Genomic DNA, 22,729 nt, shown 5'->3' with positions numbered 1-22,729 from the left:
GGGGTGACAAGCAGCCACAGATGAGCTGAGATTCCCCTGGGCAGAGCGAGGCCTGGTACAGTGACAGGGCAGGGCTCGGCCTGGCTACCTTAGGGTGTTGGGTGGGGGGCCTAGGAGCCATGAGCTGGGGTGAGGCCAGGAAGAATCATAGCTTGGTAGGGCTGGAAAGGACCTCCCTGGCAGGACTGAGTATTGTCTAGCCCAGCCACAGGGGTTTGTCCAACCTGCTCTTAAACATCTCCAAGGATGGAGATTCCACAGCCTCCCTGGGCAGTTTTTTCCAGTGCTTAACCACCCTGACAGTCAGGAAGTTTTTCCTAACAGCCAACCTAATGCTCCCTTGCTGCAATTTAAGCCCATTGCTTCTGGCCCTGTCCTCAGAGGTTAACGAGGTCAATCGTTCTCTGCTCCTTGTACCAACCTTTTATGTACTTGAAAACTGTTCTCATGTCCCCTCTCAGTCTTCTTGTCTCCAGGCTAAACAAACCCAGTTTTTTCAATCTGCCCTCATAGCTCAGAGTTTCTAGACCTTTCATCATTTTTGTTGCTCTTCTCTGGACTTTCGAATTTGTCCCCATCTTTCCTGAAATGTGGTGCCCAGAACTGGACACAATACATAAGCTGAGGCTGTATCAGTGCGGAGCGGAGCGGAAGAATGACTTCTCCTGTGTTGCCGACGACACTCCTGCTAATACAGCCCAGAATGATGTTCTCTCTCTCTCTCTCTTTTGCAACAGTTACACTGTTGACTCACATTTAGCTTGTGATCCACTATGACCCCCCATGCCCTCCCCTTTCCACATTGCTCCTTCCTAGGCAGTCATTTCCCATTGTGTGTGTGGAGACCGATTGTTCCTTCCTAAGTGGAGCACTTTGCATTCATCCTCACTGAATGTCATCAACTCAAGCAGGCTGAATAGAGAGACCCACGCCCAAGGAGTCGTCCAGGCCCTGTGGGGCACTGACTGGAGTCTCTGTGGCTCCTCATGCAGCCACCTGGCCATCACAAGAAAGATTTTGCCTCCCCGCGGGCTGGGGCAGTTCTGTCACCCCCAGGGTAGGGATGGCAGCCGAAGCAGTGAGAAACCAAGAGGAACCTAGTTTAGCACCTAACCACTGGGCCACCCATCCTCCCACTCCCCATCCTAGGGGAAGCCCCATCACTGAAAGGCCTGCAGGGCACAGTCCTGAGCTGGGGCCCTGGCAGGGACCTGAAGGAGCTATTTCTACCCTTTGGGATCTTATCCCAGCCCTGCTGTTCCCGTCTCCTGCACGGGGATGCATTTGGGCACTGGGCCATGAAGATGTGCAGGACTCTGGAGCTGCCAGCAAGGCTTTTCTGACGCCGCTGGGCATTGACTGGCACATGCCCACACGAAGCCAGAGGCATAAAACCCTCCCGCCCGCTGCCATGGGAGGCTGGTCCAGGCAGGGAACCACAGTCCTGTGGCAATGCAGGGCCCCAGTCCTATCGTCAGCCACAGGCCTGGCTCTTCTCCCCATGGGGTCTGGATGGGAGGACATGGGGGCGAGAGAGCCTGCTGTTTCCAGGGCGTGGGCCCTGCAGCTCGGTTTGGAACCCGGAGGCCGGGTGTTTGGCTTTGAAGATCTTGTGGTTTTTAAGCCAATTTTGTGATTTCTGCACTCCTGGGGGGGAGGTGCTGCTGTAATCGAGGGAGGGGGCTGGCCCTTTGCCTGGGATTCAGCAGGAGGGCACGTTCCCATGCCTTTCAACCCTGCTAGCTCGCCCCCAACCTCCCTGCTCGAGGTGGGATGCACCCTCTCTTTGGAGGTCTCCCGTCCAGGCATTGACCAGGCCTCGCCCTGCTGAGGGGGTGACTCATAGCCAGGGCAGGGAGACGTCCCCCACAGAAACCCTTGCAGGCTGGCTTTGGGCATGTCCATCACCGATTAGCTAGGCAGCGGTTCTCAGCCTAGTCACCGTTGTGGGCCACCTATGTGTTAGGTGGGCTGCATCCTTACTCCCTGTATGGCCCTGAGGGTGTCACACGGGCCGCAGCTCTGTGTCGATTGGGCCTCGAGCGGGCCTACGGGCCACAGATTGGGAACCACTGAGCTAGAGGCTCACGTTACCAGCTCCCCCGCCCTTCCCCATGTGGATCCTGGCGTTGGTGATCCCCAGGTCCTCAGCTGGCAGCTCAGTGTCTCCCGGGAGGCTCAGTGTCTCCTGGGAGATTCCCGAGCTGGGAGGAGGTTGGCAGCGGGAAGGGAATATCTACTCCTAGGGCCTAGGTGTTTCTGCTCCAGCAATCAGCAATGAAAGGGTTAACCCTTTAAATTCAGCTATTTCTCCCCTTGGGGTGGTGCAGCATTCCTGAGGCGAGACGCCCCCAGCTCAGAGCCTGCAGCCCTCGGGGGGGGGGGAGTGTTTGGAGTCCCCCCGGGGTGAGCTCTGTGCTTCCAGGGCTGAGGCATGGGGCTGGAACTGGCTGCTCACCCTGCTCTCAGGCAAGGTCTGGGCAGGGCCGGGTCTGCCCCTCATATCTGTGTTTTGGGGCGATTGGCTCGGCGGCAGGAATCCCAAGTGGCAAAGCCCGTGAGGAGAGGCGGGACCCTCCCCAGAAGTGGTTTCCCCAGGCTCCCACCCTCTCTTGGGGGACCGAGCCTCACTCTGACCCCCCTCCCTGGTGGGCCATGTCCCCTGAGATACCCCCTAGATTTCCCTTGGCCCAGTTTGCTCCTCTCACCCTCCAGCCCCAACCCTTTGTTGTGCTAACACTGGGAGGATTATGTAAAGCACCTGCACTAACAGGGCTGCTAATATTGGTGCTGATTGCGCCGGGGATCCCTGGCACCAGGGAGGTCACCGAGAGGTTACGATTCACAATCAGATGGAACAGTGGGGGCAGCAGGGGGCTGCGGCTCGGGATTGGGGGGCAGCAGCAGAGCGAGGAGTGTGGGGGGCCCAGGGCTGGAACAGCAGGGGGCTGTGGTTGGGACTGAGGGACAATGGCAGAGTTGCGGGGTGCCCAGAGCTGGGGTAGCAGGGGGCTGCAGGTCAGGATTGAGGGGCACTGGCAGAGCTGGGGGGAGCAGAGGGCTGTGGGTCAGGACTGAGGGACATTGGCAGAGCTGTGGGGAGCCCAAGGCTGGGGTAGCAAGGGGCTGTAGATCAGGATTATGGGGCACTGGCAGAGCTGGGGGGAGCCCACGGCTGGGGCATCGGGGGACTGCGGGTTGGGATTGAGGGGCACTGGCTGAGCTGGAGGGAGCCCAGGGCTGGGGCAGTGGGGGACTGCGGGTCGGGATTGAGGAGCACTGGCAGAGCTGGGGGGAGCCCACGGCTGGGGCAGCGGGGGACTGCGGGTCGGGATTGAGGGGTACTGGCAGAGCTGGGGGGAGCCCACGGCTGGGGCAGCGGGGGACTGCGGGTCGGGATTGATGGGCACTGGCAGAGCTGGGGGGAGCCCAGGGCTGGGGCAGCGGGGGACTGTGGGTCGGGATTGAGGGGCACTGGCAGAGCTGGGGGGAGCCCAGGGCTGGGGCTGCGGGGGACTGTGGGTTGGGATTGAGGGGCACTGGCAGAGCTGGGGGAAGCCCAGGGCTGGGGCAGCGGGGGACTGCAGGTCAGGATTGAGGGGCACTGGCAGAGCTGGGGGGAGCCCAAGGCTGGGGTAGCAAGGGGCTGTAGGTCAGGATTATGGAGCACTGGCAGAGCTGGGGGGAGCAGAGGGCTGTGGGTCAGGACTGAGGGACATTGGCAGAGCTGGGGGGAGCCCAAGGCTGGGGTAGCAAGGGGCTGTAGGTCAGGATTATGGAGCACTGGCAGAGCTGGGGGGAGCAGAGGGCTGTGGGTCAGGACTGAGGGACATTGGCAGAGCTGGGGGGAGCCCAAGGCTGGGGTAGCAAGGGGCTGTAGGTCAGGATTATGGAGCACTGGCAGAGCTGGGGGACACCTCCCAGGGCTGGGGTAACCAGTCAGCCGTGGTTAGGGATTGAGGGCCATAGAAGCACCTCCTGGCTAGACAGACAGGGGCAAGGCCCAGAGCACATTGTGCCCCCAACCCCACAGCACAGGGCCCGGCTCTGCTAGCCTGTCCTGCCCTGAGGGGAGCCATTAGCTCCCTTGATGTTCCTATCCACACAGCTCCCAGAGCAGCCGCCACCGCCATGTGGATCGGAGAGGGGAGCTTTTGCTGATTGGAAACCCTCCAGAGAGTCTGGCTGCTTGGCTGGGCTTCCTGAGGCCAGTGGGGCCTGGCCTAGATGAGGGGTCCCAGGCGTTTTCCCAGCTGCAGCCCACCCTTCACACTGCCTGGGGAACATTCTTAGTATTAGAGAAACTCGATGTACCAGCAGGGGCCAGGACTCATGGGTGCGTCTTTCTGTCTGAGGGCAGATGCCACCCTCCTGCCCATTGGTGCCTGGCACCCCTTCCTTTGCAGAGCCAAAAGCCTTGACCTCACTCCCCAAATTGAGCCAAAAGCCCATGCCCCCCCCAACTTACCATTAGCAAGGTCCCCTGGCCTCTGCCCCACAGGGGTGCTGGTGGGGGGGCTGGCTGAGTGAGGTCCCTTGGTGTTGCTCGTCACCAGTGGCAGGCAGGGCATAGTCCAGACTCGGTCCTGGGTCTGCCATACAGCCAGAGAGTGCCCCCTCCAGCTGGGGAGAGCGGGGGTGGGGGGCAGAGAAAGGAGACAGAACCCGTTACCCCAGTCAGAACAGGGGTTCAGCCCCAGAAAGCCCCAGCTGGCCCTGGGCCAGAGGGGTGAGAGGGGAGACCTGGAGACCACTTTGGTCCAAGATGGAGGACTCTGATGACAGATGGCTCGCGGGGGCAGGGGAGTGTGGAGGGGCTCAGGTGGGCTTTGGTGTATGAAGAGTTAAGGTGTTTCGGAAGGGGTGGGGCAGCCATGTTGTGAGGGAGACCCTGAGTTTGGGGGGAATGGGGCAGGGGAGCCCCCAGGTGGCAGAACGGCTGAGCGAGCCCGGTGGTGGGGACAGGCTGAGGATGCTGCCGCTGGCAGCTTCGTGCCCCACCCTGGCGAGGGATGGCTGGCTGAGGAGGGCACTGGGCGCAGCCCGCAATGGGGCGGGGGCTCAGGCATGGATAGCGGAGATGGGAGGGGGGAAGGGAACAGTTCAGTGCGGGGGGGCTGGGTCCCCGATACGCCGCACTGTGAAATAGCAACCCCTGTCCCACCGCCTGCAAGCCAGCTGCTGAGGTAGGGAAGAGGAAACCTTCCAGCTGCGCCACTGCTGCTCCCCTGACCCCATCTCCCTCCTGAAAAATCCCCCTCTTCCAGCCCCTGCCCCCAAACTCCCCCTACACATGCTCTGTGCGCAGGCTCTGCCTGGCAGGGCGTGGCTGGGATGTGGGCCCTGGGGCTGCGCTGAAGGGCCAGGGCTGCGGGGGAAAGCAAAGATGCAGCCTGGGGGGGCGACGGCCCAGTGCCCCCCCCATCTCCGCCCCTGCCAGCAGACCACCCGGGGCTGTGTCCGGCCCTCCACTGGGAGGTTGAGGCTCAGGCAGTGTCAGCCCAGGCAGGTGAGGTGGCCCTCACCTGACCTCGCCCGTCCCTCCTGCAGACACAGGTGAATAGCGTGTATCTGGCCTGGTCCTCAGCTCCCGCCGAGCAGAGAACTGGAGGTTCGCGCTGGCTCAGTGCAAGGCCAGGGGACCAGGCCTGGCTCGGTGCCTGGCTAGGGGTTACGGTCCTGAATGGTACCGGCTGCTGGGAAGAAGTGGCACCATCAGTGCACCAGGAGGTGCGTAGGGATGGACCAGCTCACCGGATTGGAAATGAACAGATCTCGGGGGGTGGGGACCAAGTCAGATGCTCGCCCTGTGCACTACACAGCTTGCTCACCCTCCCACGGCCGCTTTCCGACTCTCCCTTAAATCCTCCAGCCCGTCCAGCAGCAGAGACCTGGTCTGCTCCTCAGGCCGGAGTCTCCTCGCTCAGCTCCATCCATTCCCGAACTCTCAGGCGCCTAGGGCCGCAGCCTGGCTGCCCGAGGGCCTGGCCACCCTGCAAAGACCAGCCTGCGGTGGGCGCCCAGGCTCTGAGTGCTGTAGGGTGAGAGCAGCAGGGCAGCCGCTCAGCATGAGCCCGAGGCTGGGCTCTGAGACCCGGCGAGGGGGAGGGAACGTCTGGGGCATTGCTGAGTTCAGCCCCTGCAGCCTGAGCCTTGCGAGCCCAAATCAGGCTCCGAGACGGCGGGAGGAGGGGAGGTTTCTTTGCAGTGTAGACGCGCCCTAAGAGCCCTGGGTTAGGCCTCAAGTTATGGCCTGGGTTAGCGGCTGGGCTGGTGCAGGGCAGGCTCGGGCTCAGACCCCGGCTGGGGTGGGGGGTGTTTGGCTTGGGCCTGCGGGGAGCATTGGTGCATGGGATCGTGGGACCCCAGCTCCCCGTGGGTACATCCCCCTGATCAGACTCACCCCCCAACCCCAGTCCTGTTGAAGCCCATGGTGCCATCCCAGCAGCTCCCCTGCACCAGTCTGGCCCAACCTGGCTCCTGGGGGCTGGGCTGCGGGGAAGGGGGCTGAATGGCAGCCCCTGGGGCAGGGCCATGCAAGCTCCTTTCACCTTTTGTTGTGGAGCATTTGATGCTGAGCTACTTTGTGACAGTTCACGGGCCCTTCGCACCATCTGTTCATTGCTCCCTGCTCCTGGCATGACCCCGGCTCCCTGGCCCTGCCTGCAGCCCCCCTACGTCTGCCACAGAGCCTGGCCTCGCCCTCCACTCACGTCTCCACACACGAGGTGAGTTTGGGGGTCTCAGCACAAAAACACCCTCCTGCTGGGCACAGGCGTCAGCCCCTGCCCACAAGAGGGCCAGGACTAGAGCAGCAGGGGGCTGCAGGCTGGGCTGGGGGGGCTGAGATGGGTAGTGGGAGAGCAGAAGGCTGGAGTAGTGGGGGGGAGGCTGCAGGCTGGGCTGGGGGGGCTGAGATGGGTAGTGGGAGAGCACAAGGCTGGAGTAGTGGGGGGGGCTGCAGGCTGGGCTGGGGGGGCTGAGATGGGTAGTGGGAGAGCAGAGGGCTGGAGTAGTGGGGGGGCTGCAGGCTGGGCTTGGGGGGGCTGAGATGGGTAGTGGGAGAGCACAAGGCTGGAGTAGTGGGGGGGCTGCAGGCTGGGCTTGGGGGGGCTGAGATGGGTAGTGGGAAAGCAAAGGGCTGGAGTAGTGAGGGGGGGCTGCAGGCTGGGCTGGGGGGGCTGAGATGGGTAGTGGGAGAGCAGAAGGCTGGAGTAGTGGGGGGGCTGCAGGCTGGGCTGGGGGGGCTGAGATGGGTAGTGGGAGAGCAGAGGGCTGGAGTAGTGGGGGGGGCTGCAGGCTGGGCTGGGGGGGCTGAGATGGGTAGTGGGAGAGCAGAGGGCTGGAGTAGTGGGGGGGGCTGAGATGGGTAGTGGGAAAGCAGAGGGCTGGAGTAGTGGCAGGGGGAGGGGGGCACCAGCAGAGCCTTGTGGGATGTTAGGATTAGGGCAGTACGAGAGGGGGGTATATCAGGCAGTGCCCCCTGCAGGTGCCTGGGCCAGGGCTCCCTGCCCCCCCGGAGCCGGGCTGGGGTTTTGTACCATGCAGCAAACGTTGGCGGTTCCCTGGTGCTGGGACTGGGAGGGCAATGAGGGGCTGAGTGGGACGATGGGGCGGAGGGAGCAAGAAGGGTCTGGTGGGGTCCCGAGGCAGGAGGGGAGAGGGGGGAGGGCAGGAGGGAGAAGGGTGCCCACCAGAGCTAGAATTAAGGTTGCCGATTTCTTCCAGCGGCGGCGAGCTGAGGCCATGCACAGGTAGGTCCATAATGACCATCAGGGGGCAGTGTTGCAGGCCCCCCTGCCCACCCCCCCCGTTACATGCAGCAAGTGGCATGAGCATCGCTGGCCCGTTAGCCCACATGCCCAATGGCCAAGTCTTCTGGGTTCCTGCCCTTCCCCCCAGCTCCTGCCCGGCTGGACCCACTCATGCCAGACCTCTGGCCTGGTGGGGTTCAGAGGCAGGAGCTAGGTCGGGATAGGCCCCAGCTGGCTCCTCCCCTGGGGCAGGGACTCCTGGAAGCGGCCAGGAGGTGGACGCAGAGGAGCTCGAGGTGCAGGTCCCAGTTGTGCACCAAGTCGGGCAGAGGGAGAGCAGAGGCGAACCCAGCAAGGGGCGGGGGCAGATGGCGCAGATTACCTGGAGGCAGCGCAGGTCGCCTGGTGTCCTGGGGAGATGGGGCTGGGACGGGTCTGTTCTGGGGGGGTTGGTTTGGTTTGCCAGGGGAGGGGGCAAACGTGAAATATGGCTGACTGTGTGGGCGTGGCTTCTTTTGGGTGGGGGTCCAGGGCGCTCCTCTGTGCCCAGTGAGCAGCTGAGACTGCCCTCTGTCGCTGGATCTCACCAGCCTCCCATCTCTGCTCCCCCTCCCTAGTTCAGTGAACGAGCACACGGGAGGGGAGCTCACTGAACAAGGCCTGGGGAAGAGCCCTGCTGCTTCCCGGGGGGGCTGAATGGTGTGTTGGGGTGTAATCCCCAGGTGGACGCTCCTGGTGGGTGGCAGAGCTCCAGGCTAGCTCAGACCTGGGCAGTGGGACTTGTGCACCTGCCTATCCCACAGCTATGGGACCTGCTGCCAAACCCACCCCCAGTGCGCAATGGGGCAGCAGATTCTAAGCCCTAGTGTCTGAAAAGTCAGTTTCTAGCCCTCCTGGTTTGTATTTAACAAAGAAACCCCTTCAACTGTCAGCTGTAACCGGTGCAGTGATGGCTGCAGGCAGTCTGGAATTCTGTTCTCCCGTTAACTCTGAAACATAGTGATGGCAGTTAAAAGGGAGTTATAGCTTTGTATTACAGGTTGCTGTTTGTTATGCCCCCTCTGCACTTACACAGGTACCTGCCAGACTCAGGTTCACACAGGCTTGTGTTTTAATTGAGGGTGTTCCACATTGTTCTGACAATTCAGTGGATCCCCCGGAAGTGGGCTCTGACATAGACCCATAGGGATGGGCTCTCAGAATTGTACTGGGGGCATGAGCTTCCTCGTGAGAGTGAGGAACATTCTCGGACTTGTTCAAAGATAATTTCAGTTACCGTGATGAGGCCAAACGGCCTCCCCCAGCGCTGCAGCTCATCCTGGGCCAGCTGCCGATCCCTTCAGCTCATTGCTTGAGTGGTCCCATTGCTGTCACCCAGCTCCTAGCTTGGTGTAAGCCTGTGACTTCAGGCCTTATCTGTGACACCCCCCTTTGTCTCTGACACTCCTAACCCCTCCCAATCTGACACCCAGAACTTCCCCCCCGGGGGCTACGCGCAGACCTGCAGCCGATTAACCAGGGACAAATACATCGTAGGACTTTATTACTGACGTGCAGGCAGGGTGCCGTGTGTGGGACTAGACCCAGATGAAGACACAATCGTGGAGAAGCCCAGACAGGTCAGACACAGATGGATCCTGGAGACCCCGGGGAGGAGAAGGGTTTGGGTTTCTTTCAGAGATGTGCAGGAGACCAGAGGTTAATGAGGTGGGCAGGGCTGGTGGGGCAGTTCCAAGCTCTACTGACTCCAGATGCCGATCTGGCCCAAGCCCCATGTTTTTGGTAGGCCTGGGAGAGCCCCTGGGCAGCCACTCTGGCCACACTTCCTCTAGCAGAAACCCCGAATTTCCTCTCCCTGTTTCTGCCCTGCGCTCCCGTTTGCTGTCTGCAGCCGGTGCAACAAGTGCCACGGCTGGTGGGAGTAGGTGGGGAAGCTGTGGGCTTGGGACAGTCCATGCCAGAGGTGAATTTTGAACTTGCACCCAGGGGCTTGCAGCAACATGCCATGTGAGCCAGGCATCCAATCACCACCCACCCCCACAGCTCAAATCTCCAATCAAATCCTTGCAACAAGTGGCTAAGGCATGTAGGGCTGTTCTCACGGGCTCTGCCAATGGTCCATCTAATCCAGCATCCCGCCCGCCGGGGCCACCACCAGCTCGTCCGGGGACGGGGCAAGATCCTCCCAGTGGGTGGTTATGGAATACCCTGTCCACGGGGGCTGCCCCCGCTTGACCCCAGTGGGTGCCTGGCATATGAAACCCTGGGGGATGTTCTCACCCACACGCGTGTTCGGCCCGCGGCGGAAGCCTGCTAAACTCTTGGCCTCAGCGATCCCCAGAGCAGTGGGCTCCACAGGCCAACCGTGCGGGGGGTAAAGCAGCATTTCCTCTGATCGGTTATGCATTTTTTGCCTTTTAAATTAATTGACCATCCCGCCAGGTCCTGCAGGAGGAGAAGGAGAGGGAAGAGCAGAGCCTGATCTACCTCCTCTCTTCCCTTCATTACGGTAGGTAGCTGGGCCATGTCCCCTAGCTTCATCGCTCCCAAGGCCAGACGAGACCACTGTGATCATCTCATCTGACCAGCCCATTCCCCGGAATTAATTCCTGCCTGAACCAGAGCAGGTCTTTAGAAAACCAGCCCGTCTTGATTTAAATATTGTGAGTGACGGCGAATACCCCACGAGCCTTGGTAGCTTGTTCCAAAAGCTGGTTACCCTGGCCTGTACGCCCAGTCTGAATGGAGAGAAGGGCATCATCCGATTTTCCCTCTCTCTCCGGACACTGTGGGTTTCCACTCTGCTGCACATTCAGCAGATGGCCCACTGGTTAGAGCACCAGCCGAGGCTTTGGGAGACCTGGCTTCAAGTCACTGTTCTACCACAGGACACCCCCCCATGTGACTTATTCTCTGAGCCTCAGTTTCCCACCCATAAAATGGGATAACAACTCTGCCCTGCGTCCCAGGGGAGTTGTGAGGCTAAACACATTACAGATCGGGAGGTGCTCAGACACCGTGATGGGGACCATAAAAGCACCCAAGACAGAGAAATGAGGGACTCAGATTATTCCTGCCTATGTGCATCACTTTGCAGTCGGCCTCGTGCTGCCTGGATGGCCAGTTTGTAAATGGAAAGGAAGAGAGAAGCTGTGCAGCAGGTAGGAATCATTCGGCCAGTGCTGCTTTTCAAGGGGGGATTTGAACAAAGAGGAGGAAAGGAGGCAAATTGCTGCAGAAAAACATTAAAGAGTAAAAAGCATGGGCCAGATTCACTTTAAAACACACGTGCTGCGTTCCCTGGGGCACCTGGGACCAGAACGTGGCCTCCTACTTAGATAAAAGGGGTCTTAAAAATGCTGGACACTGACTCAAGAGGAGACTCCCCTCTAAGGTATGTAACGTTGTTAGCTGTGAAGGATGATGTCCTCTAGTGACTAGACTCACAGCAGGGATAAGAGACTTGCTACTGCTGCTAGCAGAGGGAGAGGGAGCTCTCCATTAGCTGTGTTAACAGGGATGCAGTTAATAGAGAATGAAAAGAGAGATAATGAATGCCAGTCCACATGGGCTTATGGAAAATAGATCCTGTCAAACTCACTCAGTGTCTTTTAGATGAGATGACAAGTTTGGTTGATAACGGTAACAGTTTTGATGTGCCAGAGTTCTGTGAGGTGTTTGACGTGGTACCTCATGGTATTTTATATTTTTCTAGTTTTTAATCAAAATCACTACGGCAAGTCTGAACGAGATTAAAAGCTGACTGACTGGTCTCAAAACGTAATTCTAGAGGAGAATCACCATTGAATGGATGTGTTTCTAGTGGGATCCCACAGGGATCAGTTCTTGGCCGTATGCTATTGAACATTTTTATCAGTGACCTGCCAGAGAACATGTAAGCATCACCAATACATTTTGCAGGTGACACAGAATTGGGAGAGTGGTAACTAACGAAGAGGACCCGGTCACTGATACAAGTGATCTGGATCACTTGGTAAACCGGGTGCAAGCAAACAATATGTGTTTCAATACGGCCAAATGTAAAGTCAGAAATCTAGGAGCGGAGACTGCCGGCCATAGGTACAGGGTGGGGGACTCTCTCCTGGGAAGCAGTGACGCTGAATCAGATTTGGCGGTGGGGGTGGATAAGCAGCTAAACATGACCTCCCAGTGTGACGCTGTGGCCAAACAGGCTAATGGGACCCTGGGAGTATACATCATAAGCTTGAGTAAGAGCAGAGGTTATTTTCCCTCTGCATGTGGCACTCATGCGACCGCTGCTGGAGTCCTGGGTCCAGTTCTGGTGCCCACAATACAAGAAGGATCTTGATAAATTGGAGAGGGGGCAGAGAAGAGGCAGAGAATGACGGAAGGGTTAGAAAACCTGCCTATGGGGAATAGACTTCGGGAGCGCAATCTCTTTACCTTAACAAAGAGCAGGTGGAGGGGTGACCTGATCGTTCTAGGAGTACCTGCGTGGGGAACAAATCTTTAGTAACAGGCTCTTCGATCGAGCAGAGGAAGGTCTAACACGATCCAGTGGTCGGAGGTTGAAGCTGGACAGATTCAGGCTGGAAAGAAAATGAGGTGTAACGTTTTTAATGGTGAGTGTAATTAACCACTGGAACAATCTCCCCAGGGTCCTGGGGGATTCTCTATCACTGGCAATTTTTAAATCAAGATTGTTTTTTTCCCCAACAGCTCTACGCTAGGAATGATTTGGGGGCAGGACTCTGGCTTGTGTTACACAGGCGGTCACACGGGACGGTCACACTGGTCCCGTCTTGCCTTGGTGGTAATTGTGCCTTGCGAGTAGCCCGTGGCTGTGTTGCCCGCGTCCTGGTGAAGCTGATGTCAGATGCCTGGTGGGCTGCTTTGGGGAGGGTACCCCAGCATTGTAGAAAGTCATGAAGCTGCCCCCATCTGAGAGCTGCATCTCTGTCTGCAGATTCTGGGGTGAGCAGGAAACCCCCCAGAGGCAGGCCCAGCCTTTGTGCTGTCACGTGGCTGGATGGTTTGTCCTGCTAGGAATCCAGATCTGCGTTCAGATTTCCATGTCCCCCAGATCTGCCCAGTTGGAGCCGGCTGAAGCGGGGTGCCTGGATTAGGCTCTTCCCAGGAGCCACTGGACTGGAGCAGCCGCTGTCCCCCGGAGCGTGGGCACATATGTGCAGATGAGATGTGGAAGGGAGTGGAGGGTCCTCCCTCAGTTCTACTCGGTCATCTCTGGGCATCGTGGTCTCTCCAGCCCAGCCCTGCTCAGCTTGGGAGCAGCATGGCCTTGTGCGTTCACCCTAGGACAGAGGTGGGCAAACTACGGCCTATGGGCCACATCCGGCCCAAGGGACCGTCCTGCTTGGCCCCCGAGCTCCTGGCCAGGGAGGCTACCCCTAGCCCCTCCCCTGCTGTCCCCCTTCCCCGCAGCCACGTCACTGTGCAGGCAGCACTTTGGGTGGCAGGGTTGCTTGCTCCTGCTGAGCAGCGCGGCGGTGTGTCTGGCTCCGGCTGGGTGGCACAGCTCCCAGACATGCTGCTCTGAGTGGCATGGTAAGGGGGCCAGAGAGTCTCTGGGGACAGTCAGGGGACAGGGAGCAGGGGGGTGGTTGGATGGGGGCGGAAGTTCTGGGGCGTGGTCTGGGGGCTTGGATAGGCATGGGGCCCCAGGGGGGCTGACAAGGGGCGGGGGTGTGGATAGGGGTCAGAGCAGTCAGGAGACTGGGAGCAGGGCGGTTGGATAGGGGGTGGGATCCAGGGGGCGGTTAGGGGAGGGAGGTCCTGGGCAGGGGTGGTCAGGGGACAAGGAGCAGTGGAGGTTGGATGGGTCAGGGGTTCTGAGGGGGGCAGTCAGGGGGTGGGAAGTGGGAGGGGTCACATAGGGTGCAGAGGGCATGCTGTTTGGGGAGGCACAGCCTTCCCTACCCGGCCCTCCATACAGTTTTGCAACCCCAGTGTGGCCCTCAGGCCAAAAAGTTTGCCCACCTCTGCCCTAGGACCAGCTGTCAGTGGGACACCACAGCAATGCCCACGATGGATCCTGTCCTGCCAGGAGGCAGCTCAGGAGAAGCAGGAGTAGAAAGTCCTGCAGGAACTCTCCACATCCCAGCCGGAGAGGCCCAATGGCAGCAGTCCAGGTAGGTAAGTAAAGGCAGCGGAGATGGTTCCCCGCTGGGTAAGGACCAGAGTCGATGGCATCCGTGTCTTCCTCCTGCAGAGCAGAACAGCCCGTCGGGATGCCCTGCTTGCTGCCAGCTGGCTCCGTGGGGGGAGGGGTGCCCCCCACCCCGGACACTCAGCTCTGCATGGAGCATTGCATGCTGGGATTTGTAATCTCCAGGGTCCACACCATTGCATACCCACACACAGCTCCGCCTGCTGGTCCCGGTTTCGAGAGGCGCTGTTAAGCCTGCAGGGGCCTGTCTATCCTGGCTCCTGAAGACACAGGGCTGTCGAGAGGCCACGGGGCTGCCCGGCCCCCCCTGCTGGAGCCCATCACAGGGAGTCGTAGCGGGTCAGGGCCATGCTGCTGGGCACGGGGCCCTGGCTGTACAATGCTGGGTGCACGATGTCTCCTGGATGGCTCACCCACACGTCATACACGCTCTTGTTGGGGGGCATGCCCTGCACCGTGTGGTCCAGGTCCACCGAGAGGCTGGGCAGTTGTGGGCCCTGCTGCCTGGGGGCCACCGAGGGGCCCGGCCTCAGGTCCCAGTACACCGGGCTGACGTAGCTGGGGGGTCTGTAGCTGTAGTAAGGCAGGCCCGGTACGGAGGGGAAGGCGAAGAACGGGGGGCCGCTTGGAGGAGCCACAACGTTGGGGGCCACGCACTTGGTGTAGGAGGTGGGGAGCTGCTCCCAGCATGGCCCGGGGACCAACGTGGGCGACGGAGCCGGGGTGCAGCCTCCAGAGCCGTCGGAGTCCGAGCTGGAACTGCTGCTCTCGCGGGCGGCCAGTAGCCGGGGGCGCTTGGCCGGGGTGCGGGGGCCTCGTGCCTGCTTTGACCGCTGGCTGCCGGGTTCCTTCTCGTCGGACGACAAGGAGCTGAGGGTGGAGATGCTGCTGGAGGAGGAGGAGAAAGACCGCGGTGCAGCCAGAGTGCCCGGGGGTCGCCAGGGCAGCGATGGGGGCCCGGAGGAGACGCGGAAGATGGGGACTGGGCCCCACAGGTCCATGCTGATGGGAACGGAGTCTCCCTTTGGCTGGCTAGGTGGGGGCTGTATGGGCTGGGGCTGCCCCCCGGCCTCCCGGGGCTTCCCAGACAGACCCACCTCCTGGAAGTCACTGAGGAGGGAGTCGATGGTGAAGGAGCTGCTCGGCCTTGCCACCTCGCTGAGCTGGTAGCTGCTCTCCTCGTTGTCGGAGTTGGCGTTGGTGGAGGGGGCCCTGGTGCCCTGCGGCTGGTGCTGTGGCCCCTGGCAGCCATAGGGCCAGCCGTGCAGGATGAAGGGGGCCAGGTCGCTGGCGAAGGAGGCTGCCTCCTGCCGGGAGATGGCCGTGTTCTGCAGCTTCAGGGCGTCCGGGGGGATCTGGCTCACGTCCACCGTCCAGAAATTCCCTTTGGCCTTGGGCTTCGCAGGATCCTTCAGCAGCTGCCGGGGAGAAAGTGAGATGGGCACAGTGCAGGGATCGGTCTGCAGGGGAGCCACGGAGCAACCCTGAGTGTGGAGAGGCCCCAACCCCAACCCCAGGAGTTTGGGAAGTCGGGAAAGAGCTTTCCTGTGTGTCAGGCCTGACCGATTTGCCCCTCAGAGCCTAGCGCCCCTGCCAGGCTGACCCTGCCCCCACACTGCCTCATCCTTAGCCATGGGCTCTCCCCCAGCCCCATAAGCCCTGTCCTGGGGCCTGACAGTCCATCACCTATCCCCAAAGCTGGCTCCTTACTCCCCCAGCCCCCCATACCATCCCCCTACTCTGGGACCCAGCCCCCCCCAACACATCGTATCTCCAGAGGCCGTTCTCTCCCCCAGCCCTGCCCCATTCCCCTCACTTCACCCCTGCGCTCACCTTGGAGAAGCAGCGGTTGGAGGACAGGTTGTGGCGGATGGAGTCCTTCCAGCCCTGGTAGCCTGCCGTGAAGAAGGGGAAGAGGGCGCCGATCTCCTGGATGATCTGAAACCAGAGACAGGCGGTGAGAGCCCCTGGCCATGGGCGGAGTGAGACTGCCCGTTCAACGTGCCTCAGGCTGTCCCAGCCTGGACTGCAGGGCTGCTGGCTTTGGTGCCACCTCACTGGGACCCGCATGGGACACAGCACTTGTGCCACACACAGAACAGGGAGCTAGGTGGGCACCTCAGATTGCAGTGGCACAAACTGGGGCGGCTCCTGTCTCCTCCCTCCTGGGGCCTTGTGCGCAACTCACTGAGTGCTGGGGGCTGCATCTGGCACTCGGCTGGCTCAGAGTCCTAGATTCAAAGGCCAGAAGGGACCAGTGTGACCATCCACGCTGACCCCCTGTGCAGCACGGGCCAGAGCCCTCCCCCAAATCCTTCCCAGAGCAGAGCTGTTAGAAACACAGCCCGTTATTCGACGTGTGCTCCCCGTGTAGGTACTGGGATCAAGCCACCCCTTAACCTTCTCTTTGTTAAGCTAAATAGACCAAGCTCCTAGAATGTATCCCTACAAGGCAGGTTTTCTAATCGTGGAATCACTCCCATATCTCCTCTCTGACCCCTCTCCAATTTATCTCCATCCTTCTTGAACTGTGGCACCAGAACTTGGCCCCGGACCCCAGCATTGCTCGCACCAGGGCCACATGCAGGTGAAATAACCTCTCTGCTCCCCCTCGAGATTTCCCTGTTCCTGCGTCCAAGGATCCCATTCATTCTCTTGGCCACAGTGTCACACTGGGAGCTCACATTCCGCTGATTATCCACCATCACCCCCACAACGTTAGGTTTCTTCCAGCCTTCTGGAACCTCCCCATTGTACCAAGATTTATTGAAAATCAACAGTAATGGTCAAGCCAGTTCTTTTAAAACTCTTGGATGTAAGTTATCCAGACCAGCTGATTTAAAAATATCTAACATTAGTAGCTGCTGGTTATCATCCTTCTGAGAGACTAATGGAATGGATGGAGTGTTATCAGCATTGTATGATGAGATGCCATCATCTAGGTTTTTTTCCCTAAATACAGAACAATTATTTATTGAACTCTTCTGCCTTTTCTGCATTATGATTAATAATTCTACATTTCCAGCTAGTACTGGCCCAATACTATTGTGAGGATTCTTTTTATTCCTAATATACTTCGAAAACTACTACTTATTGTTCTTAATTCTGCCGGCCTTAGACGCCTCCTTGTGTTTCTTTGCCTCCCTTATCAATTTTCTACAGTTCCTAACCTCTCATTTATATTTATTACTATCAACTTCTCCTTTCTTCCATTTGTTATACATTATTTTTTAATTTTGTATAGCTCCCTTCACTTCTCCTCTGAACCAGGTCAGTGTTTTAACCAGTACAGTTTTCCTTGATTATGGCTTTTTTGGGCATCTGACAAAGTGTTCTTAAACAATTCCCAGTTATCATTCAGAGTTTTCTTGTGTCATCTTTCACACCTGTACAAAGCAGGCTGGTGACACATCATCTTCTCCCCCCCCCCCCCCCGCATTCCTCCAGCACAGGTGAGACTGAGGGTATAAGGTGCCAGGCAGGGAATTGTCAGGCCCCTGATGGTCATGGACTGGAGCAGATTGCAGCTGCCTGCATCTTTAAGGAGGTATTGTAGCCTGTCAGGAAGCAAGTCTGGGGCACAGGGCATGGTGCAGAGAGGAGGATTTAATCCCTTCGAGGATAGCCAGTATGTTGGTCCTGTCTGGCTCCTGCTGGATCGTGACTGTGGTCATTGGGTGACATGTGTATGAGACCCGAATGTGGAGGGGCGCATCCCCGTTCCAAGCAGGCCAGGGGACACGCTGCGCAGCCACCCCCCTAACCAGCACTAACTAGCCCTCAGCAGGGGCCAAGGACTGAATAGGCCTCAGAGAGGGAGCTTCCCTTTCCCACAAGGTGGTAAGGCTGGTGCTAGGGCACCCCCAGGTCTGTTCTGCCCCCGGGTGCACAGCTGTCCCCAGGGCCTCCTCCCTAACCCGCCCTTCTTCTGTGTGAGCTCAGCTCGCCCACCTGCTCCCAGGGAACCCACAGCACCGGGAGCGTAGGTTACGTGGGAGCAGGGCCGGTAATGCCCATCTCCCGTCCCTGCCCTGGCAGAGGGCCTGAGCTGCACAAGCACAGAAGCCGCTGCAGCACCCAGGAACCTGAGGGGGGGGCTGGGATTACTCAACGTGGCAAGCTGTTGGGGACTACCTGATGCCTCCTGCTGGCTTCCGGGGCAAAGACTGGCTGGAACAGCACCACAGGGCCAGGCCACTCGCTGGCAACAGCCCCCAAAACAGCCCATAGAGCCCACACTGGGCTCCAGGGAGAGTCTCCTCCGGCTCTGCCCTGCCATTCCAGGGGAGCTGGGAGCCACCCCCCCCCCATATGCTGTACTGATACCTCCTCCCCCCGGATCTCAAAGCCCCTAGCCCCCACTATTAACCCTTGCAGCACCCACAGTGCTCTGGGGCCCATGGGGCAGGGCAGCTGGGGCACCAAGCGATGAAGGGGTCCCAGCAGAGCTGAGCATGTGGGTACAATCTGGTCCCTAACCCCCCCGCCCGATGCAGAGCTGATCTGGGTGGAGCTGATTGGCTGACTCTTCCAGGCCCCGCCCCCTCCCAGGTTGCCCCCGCGGTATGGGCAAGCACCGCTAGCTGGGGGCAAATGCCCAAGGGGGACCCCCCTTAGGGTGAGTGGAGTGGGCTCTTGTGGCTAGAGCAGAGCACTTGGAACCAGGCACCTGGATTCTGTTCCCACTGGCTGGGGGATCTCGGACCGGCCCCGAGCCTCAGTTTCCCCAGGCTGTGATACTGACTGGCCTTGTACTCCGTGTTTGTAAAGTGCTCTGCGCTTCTGGGCTTTAAACAGCCGCTGGCTGCCGGCAGCTCGGCTCGACGCTGGCCCAGGCAGCGCTAAAGCCATTGTGATCCCGTAGCCCCTGGCCTGGGGGTCGGGCGAGCTCTGCATCCCGACGTGCTAATCCCCCCGTGTCTGTGCAAACTCCCAGGTCACCTGACCCCCGAGGAATCCTCCTCCCCGCTGCTCCTAATCTCCTTCCCCGGCCGACCCCTGACCCGCGGCTTATTTACACCATATACAGTAGGCGCGGGCTAAATGGAGCCAAACCCTCCCCCCACGGGGGCTGTCGCCTGCCCCCCTCCCCGATCGTGCCCAGCTCGGCCCCAGAGCAGGGCTGCGGGCCCGGAGGAGGGGCAGTGCCCCAGGTATCCCCCTCGCCCACCATTGATCCTGGGGCTGCTCCAGAGCCGTGCAAGGCTGGGGGGGGGAAGCCCTGTACCAACGGGAGCCCAGCGGCCGCGCCCCCACGGCTCTGGGCTGCCCAGCTCTTCGAGGGGCGCCGGGGGGGCGGGGGACCGGAGCAGGGCTGCGGGCCCGGAGGAGGGGCAGTGCCCCGGGCATCCCCCTCGCCCACCATTGATCCTGGGGCTGCCCCAGAGAAGTGCAAGGCTCGGGGGGGAGGCCCTGTACCAACGGGAGCCCAGCGCCCCCCCGTCCCGCGGCTCTGGGCTGCCTGGCTCTCCGAGGGGTGCCGGGGGGGCGGGGGACCGGAGCAGGGGACCTGGGAGATGCAGGAGTCAGACTAGACGGTCCCATAGTTTCCCCCCCTCCGGCCCCGAGCCTGTGGGACCGGACACCACAGGGGAAATCAAGGCAGGACTCCTGGGTCCCTGCCCTGCCCGTACCTGGGACAGCTTCAGCTTCCTGCCGGGCGAGGCCTGGATCACCAGGGCGATCATGGCCAGGTAGGTGTAGGGCGGCTTGCGGTGCCGGCTGTAGCGCTTCTTCTTCGCCGTCCTGCCCGGGTCCCGGGGCTCCTCGCCCGGCCCCGCTCCATCCCCAGCGCCGGGGCTTCCCCTCTCCCGGGCACAGCCCTGGGGCGCGTCCCCCGGGGGGGTCGGGCAGCCCCCTGTCTCCGCGCCGCTCTGCCCGGGGGCTGCCTCTCCCGACGGCAGGGACATGGCCCGGGCGCTGCTGCTCCGGGGCCCGGCCCCGCTGAAGGTGAAGGGCAGCCCCGGGCCAGGAGGGGCTGGGGGCGGGCTCAGGTGGGAGGCAGCCGCTGTCCTGCTCCAGCTCAAGCCTTTCTCATGCTGATCCGCATCCCTGCCCCACTGGGGAGCCAGACTGCTGGCACCAGGGGCCGGGCCGCCCCGCCGACAATTAGCAGCTTTCTGTTAAGCTGGGTGCCTGGGAGGAGGCTAAAGGCTGGTGGAGGAGAGACCTCGGGCTCAACCCCAGCTAGGGGCCGGAGGGGAGAACCTGCGGCCTCACAGCCGCGCTACAGGACCCCACCAGCCCGCAGGGGCCAGGCCCTCGGGGGGCTCTGGCAGCCCGTGGTACAGTCGAGTCCGAAACATCTGCCGGGCCGCCCTGGCGGGGGTCAATGCCTGACACCCATGGGCACCTGGCCTGGGGAAGACCTGAGCACGGGGTTCAGGATCTGGCCCCTTCTCCCCTCCCCCCGGACCCAGGGCAGGGTCACACCACACTGGACCTGCAGGGCTTGGGCCAGAGAGCTGGAGCCTTGCCCACTTCCCAGGAAAGCTGGGTCCCCAGCCCCGAGCAGCCCTGTGACTCCAATCCACAGGGGAGGCTTTGCCCCCCAGCGCCCCTAGCAAAGGCCCCAGCAAGGGGCCCTGTCGGCAGCAGATTGTGCTGCCAGGTGGGTGGACTGACAGGGAGATGCAAGGCCCTGGGCCATGCAGTGGCTGTGGATGCTCAGGGTGGGTTTCCAGCTGAGTTTGCCAGGCCGGGGCCCTGCGACTCTCTGGGACTTGCCTGGGTGACAGCGAGCGACTGTGGGCCATGAGGGTGGGGCACCCACCAACAGCCCCAGACCTGGCACTGGAACGGCCCAACAAGCATCTCCGGCCTGGCTGGGAGACCACCGAGGAACCTCCAGCCTGCTGCTGGGCGTGGCACCGGGGACTCAGGAGGGGACGCGCCCCACTCTTGGGCCTTGCTTTCCTGGGCTGGCTGTGACAGGGCGGGTTACCCCCATCTGGAGTTTACAAAGTCCAGGCACAGTCCCAGAGTCCTGCCCTGGGGCTGGGCCATATAACCAGGAAAAGGAGAGGCTAGACCCGATGTGAGAGGGACATTGTGCCTGCTGCCGAGGGTGCCCAGATGTCCCCATTTTATGGGCACCTTCCCAATATTCAGGGCTGTGTCTTATATAGGCAGCAGTTCCCACCCACCCACCCATCCTGGGTTTTCACACATGCCATCTGGCCAGGCTCTCGGGTTACGTCTACACTGCAATTTGCAGCCCAATCCCTGCAAGCCCGAGCCAGTGGCCCCAGCCTCTGAGACTCGGTGCTGCGGGTTTTCACTGCGGTGTGGAGGTACCCGCAGAGCCCTGGCTGTGCTGACTGGAGGCTCGGTTCCTCGGGTGCTGGGGTGTGGGGACCTGGGTGGAGGCTCAGTAGGGAGGCACTGTGGTGCAGGGAGTGGGACAGGGGCTCAGCAGGGGGCGCTGTGGTGTGGAGAGCTGGGCGGGGCCTCAGGGGGCGCTGTGGTGTGGAGAGCTGGGCGGGGCCTCAGGGGGCGCTGTGGTGTGGAGAGCTGGGCGGGGCCTCAGGGGGCGCTGTGGTGCAGGGGCTCAGCAGGGGGTGCTATGGTGTGGGGAGCAGGGCGGGGGCTCAGCCGGGAGCGCTGTGGTGCAGGGGCTCAGCAGGGGGCGCTGTGGTGTGGGGAGCTGGGCGGGGCCTCAGGGGGCGCTGTGGTGTGGAGAGCTGGGCGGGGCCTCAGGGGGCGCTGTGGTGCAGAGGCTCAGCAGGGGGTGCTATGGTGTGGGGAGCAGGGCGGGGGCTCAGCCGGGAGCGCTGTGGTGCAGGGCTGGGGCTCAGCAGGGGGCACTGTGGTGCGGGGCTGGGGCTCAGCAGGGGGCGCTGTGGTTTGGGGAGCAGGGCGGGGGCTCAGCCGGGAGCGCTGTGGTGCGGGGCTGGGGCTCAGCAGGGGGCACTGTAGTGCGGGGAGTGGGGCAGGGGCTCAGTAGGGGGCGCTGTAGTGCGGGGAGTGGGGCAGGGGCTCAGTAGGGGGCGCTGTCCCTGGCAGTCGGTGCCAATCCCAGTGTCCTAGTGTGTTAGTGGTGCGAAGCTCTACGCCCCTGCAGGCCATGGAGCAGGGCTCCTGACGGGTTCATGCCCTGCTGCTGGCTCTGAACAGCTAGGGGAGAAGCAGGGGCCAGGGGGGACTCCTCAGGCCCCGGCCGTTTCCGGCATTTCCCGCTGGCTGTGCCCTGCTGTCAGCAGCCCTCCGGTCCCTGGCTGCTTGTGTCGCTGTTTGTTTCAGGGCCTCCGAATTCTTTAATGTTGCTGAGCAGCAGCAGTGCAGAGCCCTCCACTGGCATGTGCCCATCGCTTGTAACCAGCCAGCTCCTTCTGACTGTGCCAGTGACAGGACTGACACATGCCGGCCGGCCGCATGGTGCTCTCACGGGGGGGCTCTGCCTGGGTGTCCCTTCCCTCTCTGTAGCCTGTCTGCAATGATCTGTCCCCACCCAGAGGGCTAGGGGTGGGTTTGGGATGAATCCAGCCTGGGGCATAGGGAGCTTTGGGTGCCCCCACCCAGAGGAGGGTGGAGATCGGCACTGGTAAATCAGAACTCCCTTTGGTCCCAGACATGGAGCCTTATGGGCTGGCATGTGTCATGTTCCCAATATCTGCCTAGGGACATGCACAGTTCCTCCCCCCGCCCCCGCCAGCTTTCCCACTGCTAAGGAATTTGGCTGGGGTGGGAGCTGACTCCCTGTGGCTGGCAGTATGCCTGGTGCTGTGCCAGGGCTGGCCATGGGGAGCTCATGGGGCGGGATGCACTGGGGGGCTGTAGAGGGAGGAGCTGGAGTTACGATCAGGTG

At 61.1% G+C, this 22,729-nt stretch overlaps 1 protein-coding gene across 1 annotated transcript; it reads right to left on the bottom strand.

The window, feature by feature from the left end:
- Positions 1-14,243: 14,243 nt before the first annotated feature.
- On the bottom strand, positions 14,244-19,832 carry LOC127044741 (forkhead activin signal transducer 3-like). Its single transcript, XM_050939802.1, has 3 exons — positions 19,557-19,832; positions 15,757-15,861; positions 14,244-15,341 (listed from the first exon to the last, which is right to left on the bottom strand). The coding sequence occupies exons 1-3, from the start codon at positions 19,830-19,832 to the stop codon at positions 14,244-14,246; spliced, it is 1,479 nt and encodes a 492-aa protein (XP_050795759.1).
- Between the last annotated feature and the right edge of the window lie 2,897 nt (positions 19,833-22,729).

Source organism: Gopherus flavomarginatus, chromosome 2 (assembly GCF_025201925.1).
Source record: "Gopherus flavomarginatus isolate rGopFla2 chromosome 2, rGopFla2.mat.asm, whole genome shotgun sequence".
In the NCBI taxonomy this organism is placed as follows: Eukaryota; Metazoa; Chordata; order Testudines; family Testudinidae; genus Gopherus; species Gopherus flavomarginatus.
Note: the sequence above shows the minus strand (reverse complement) of the source record. Positions and strands in the feature narration are given on the sequence as shown.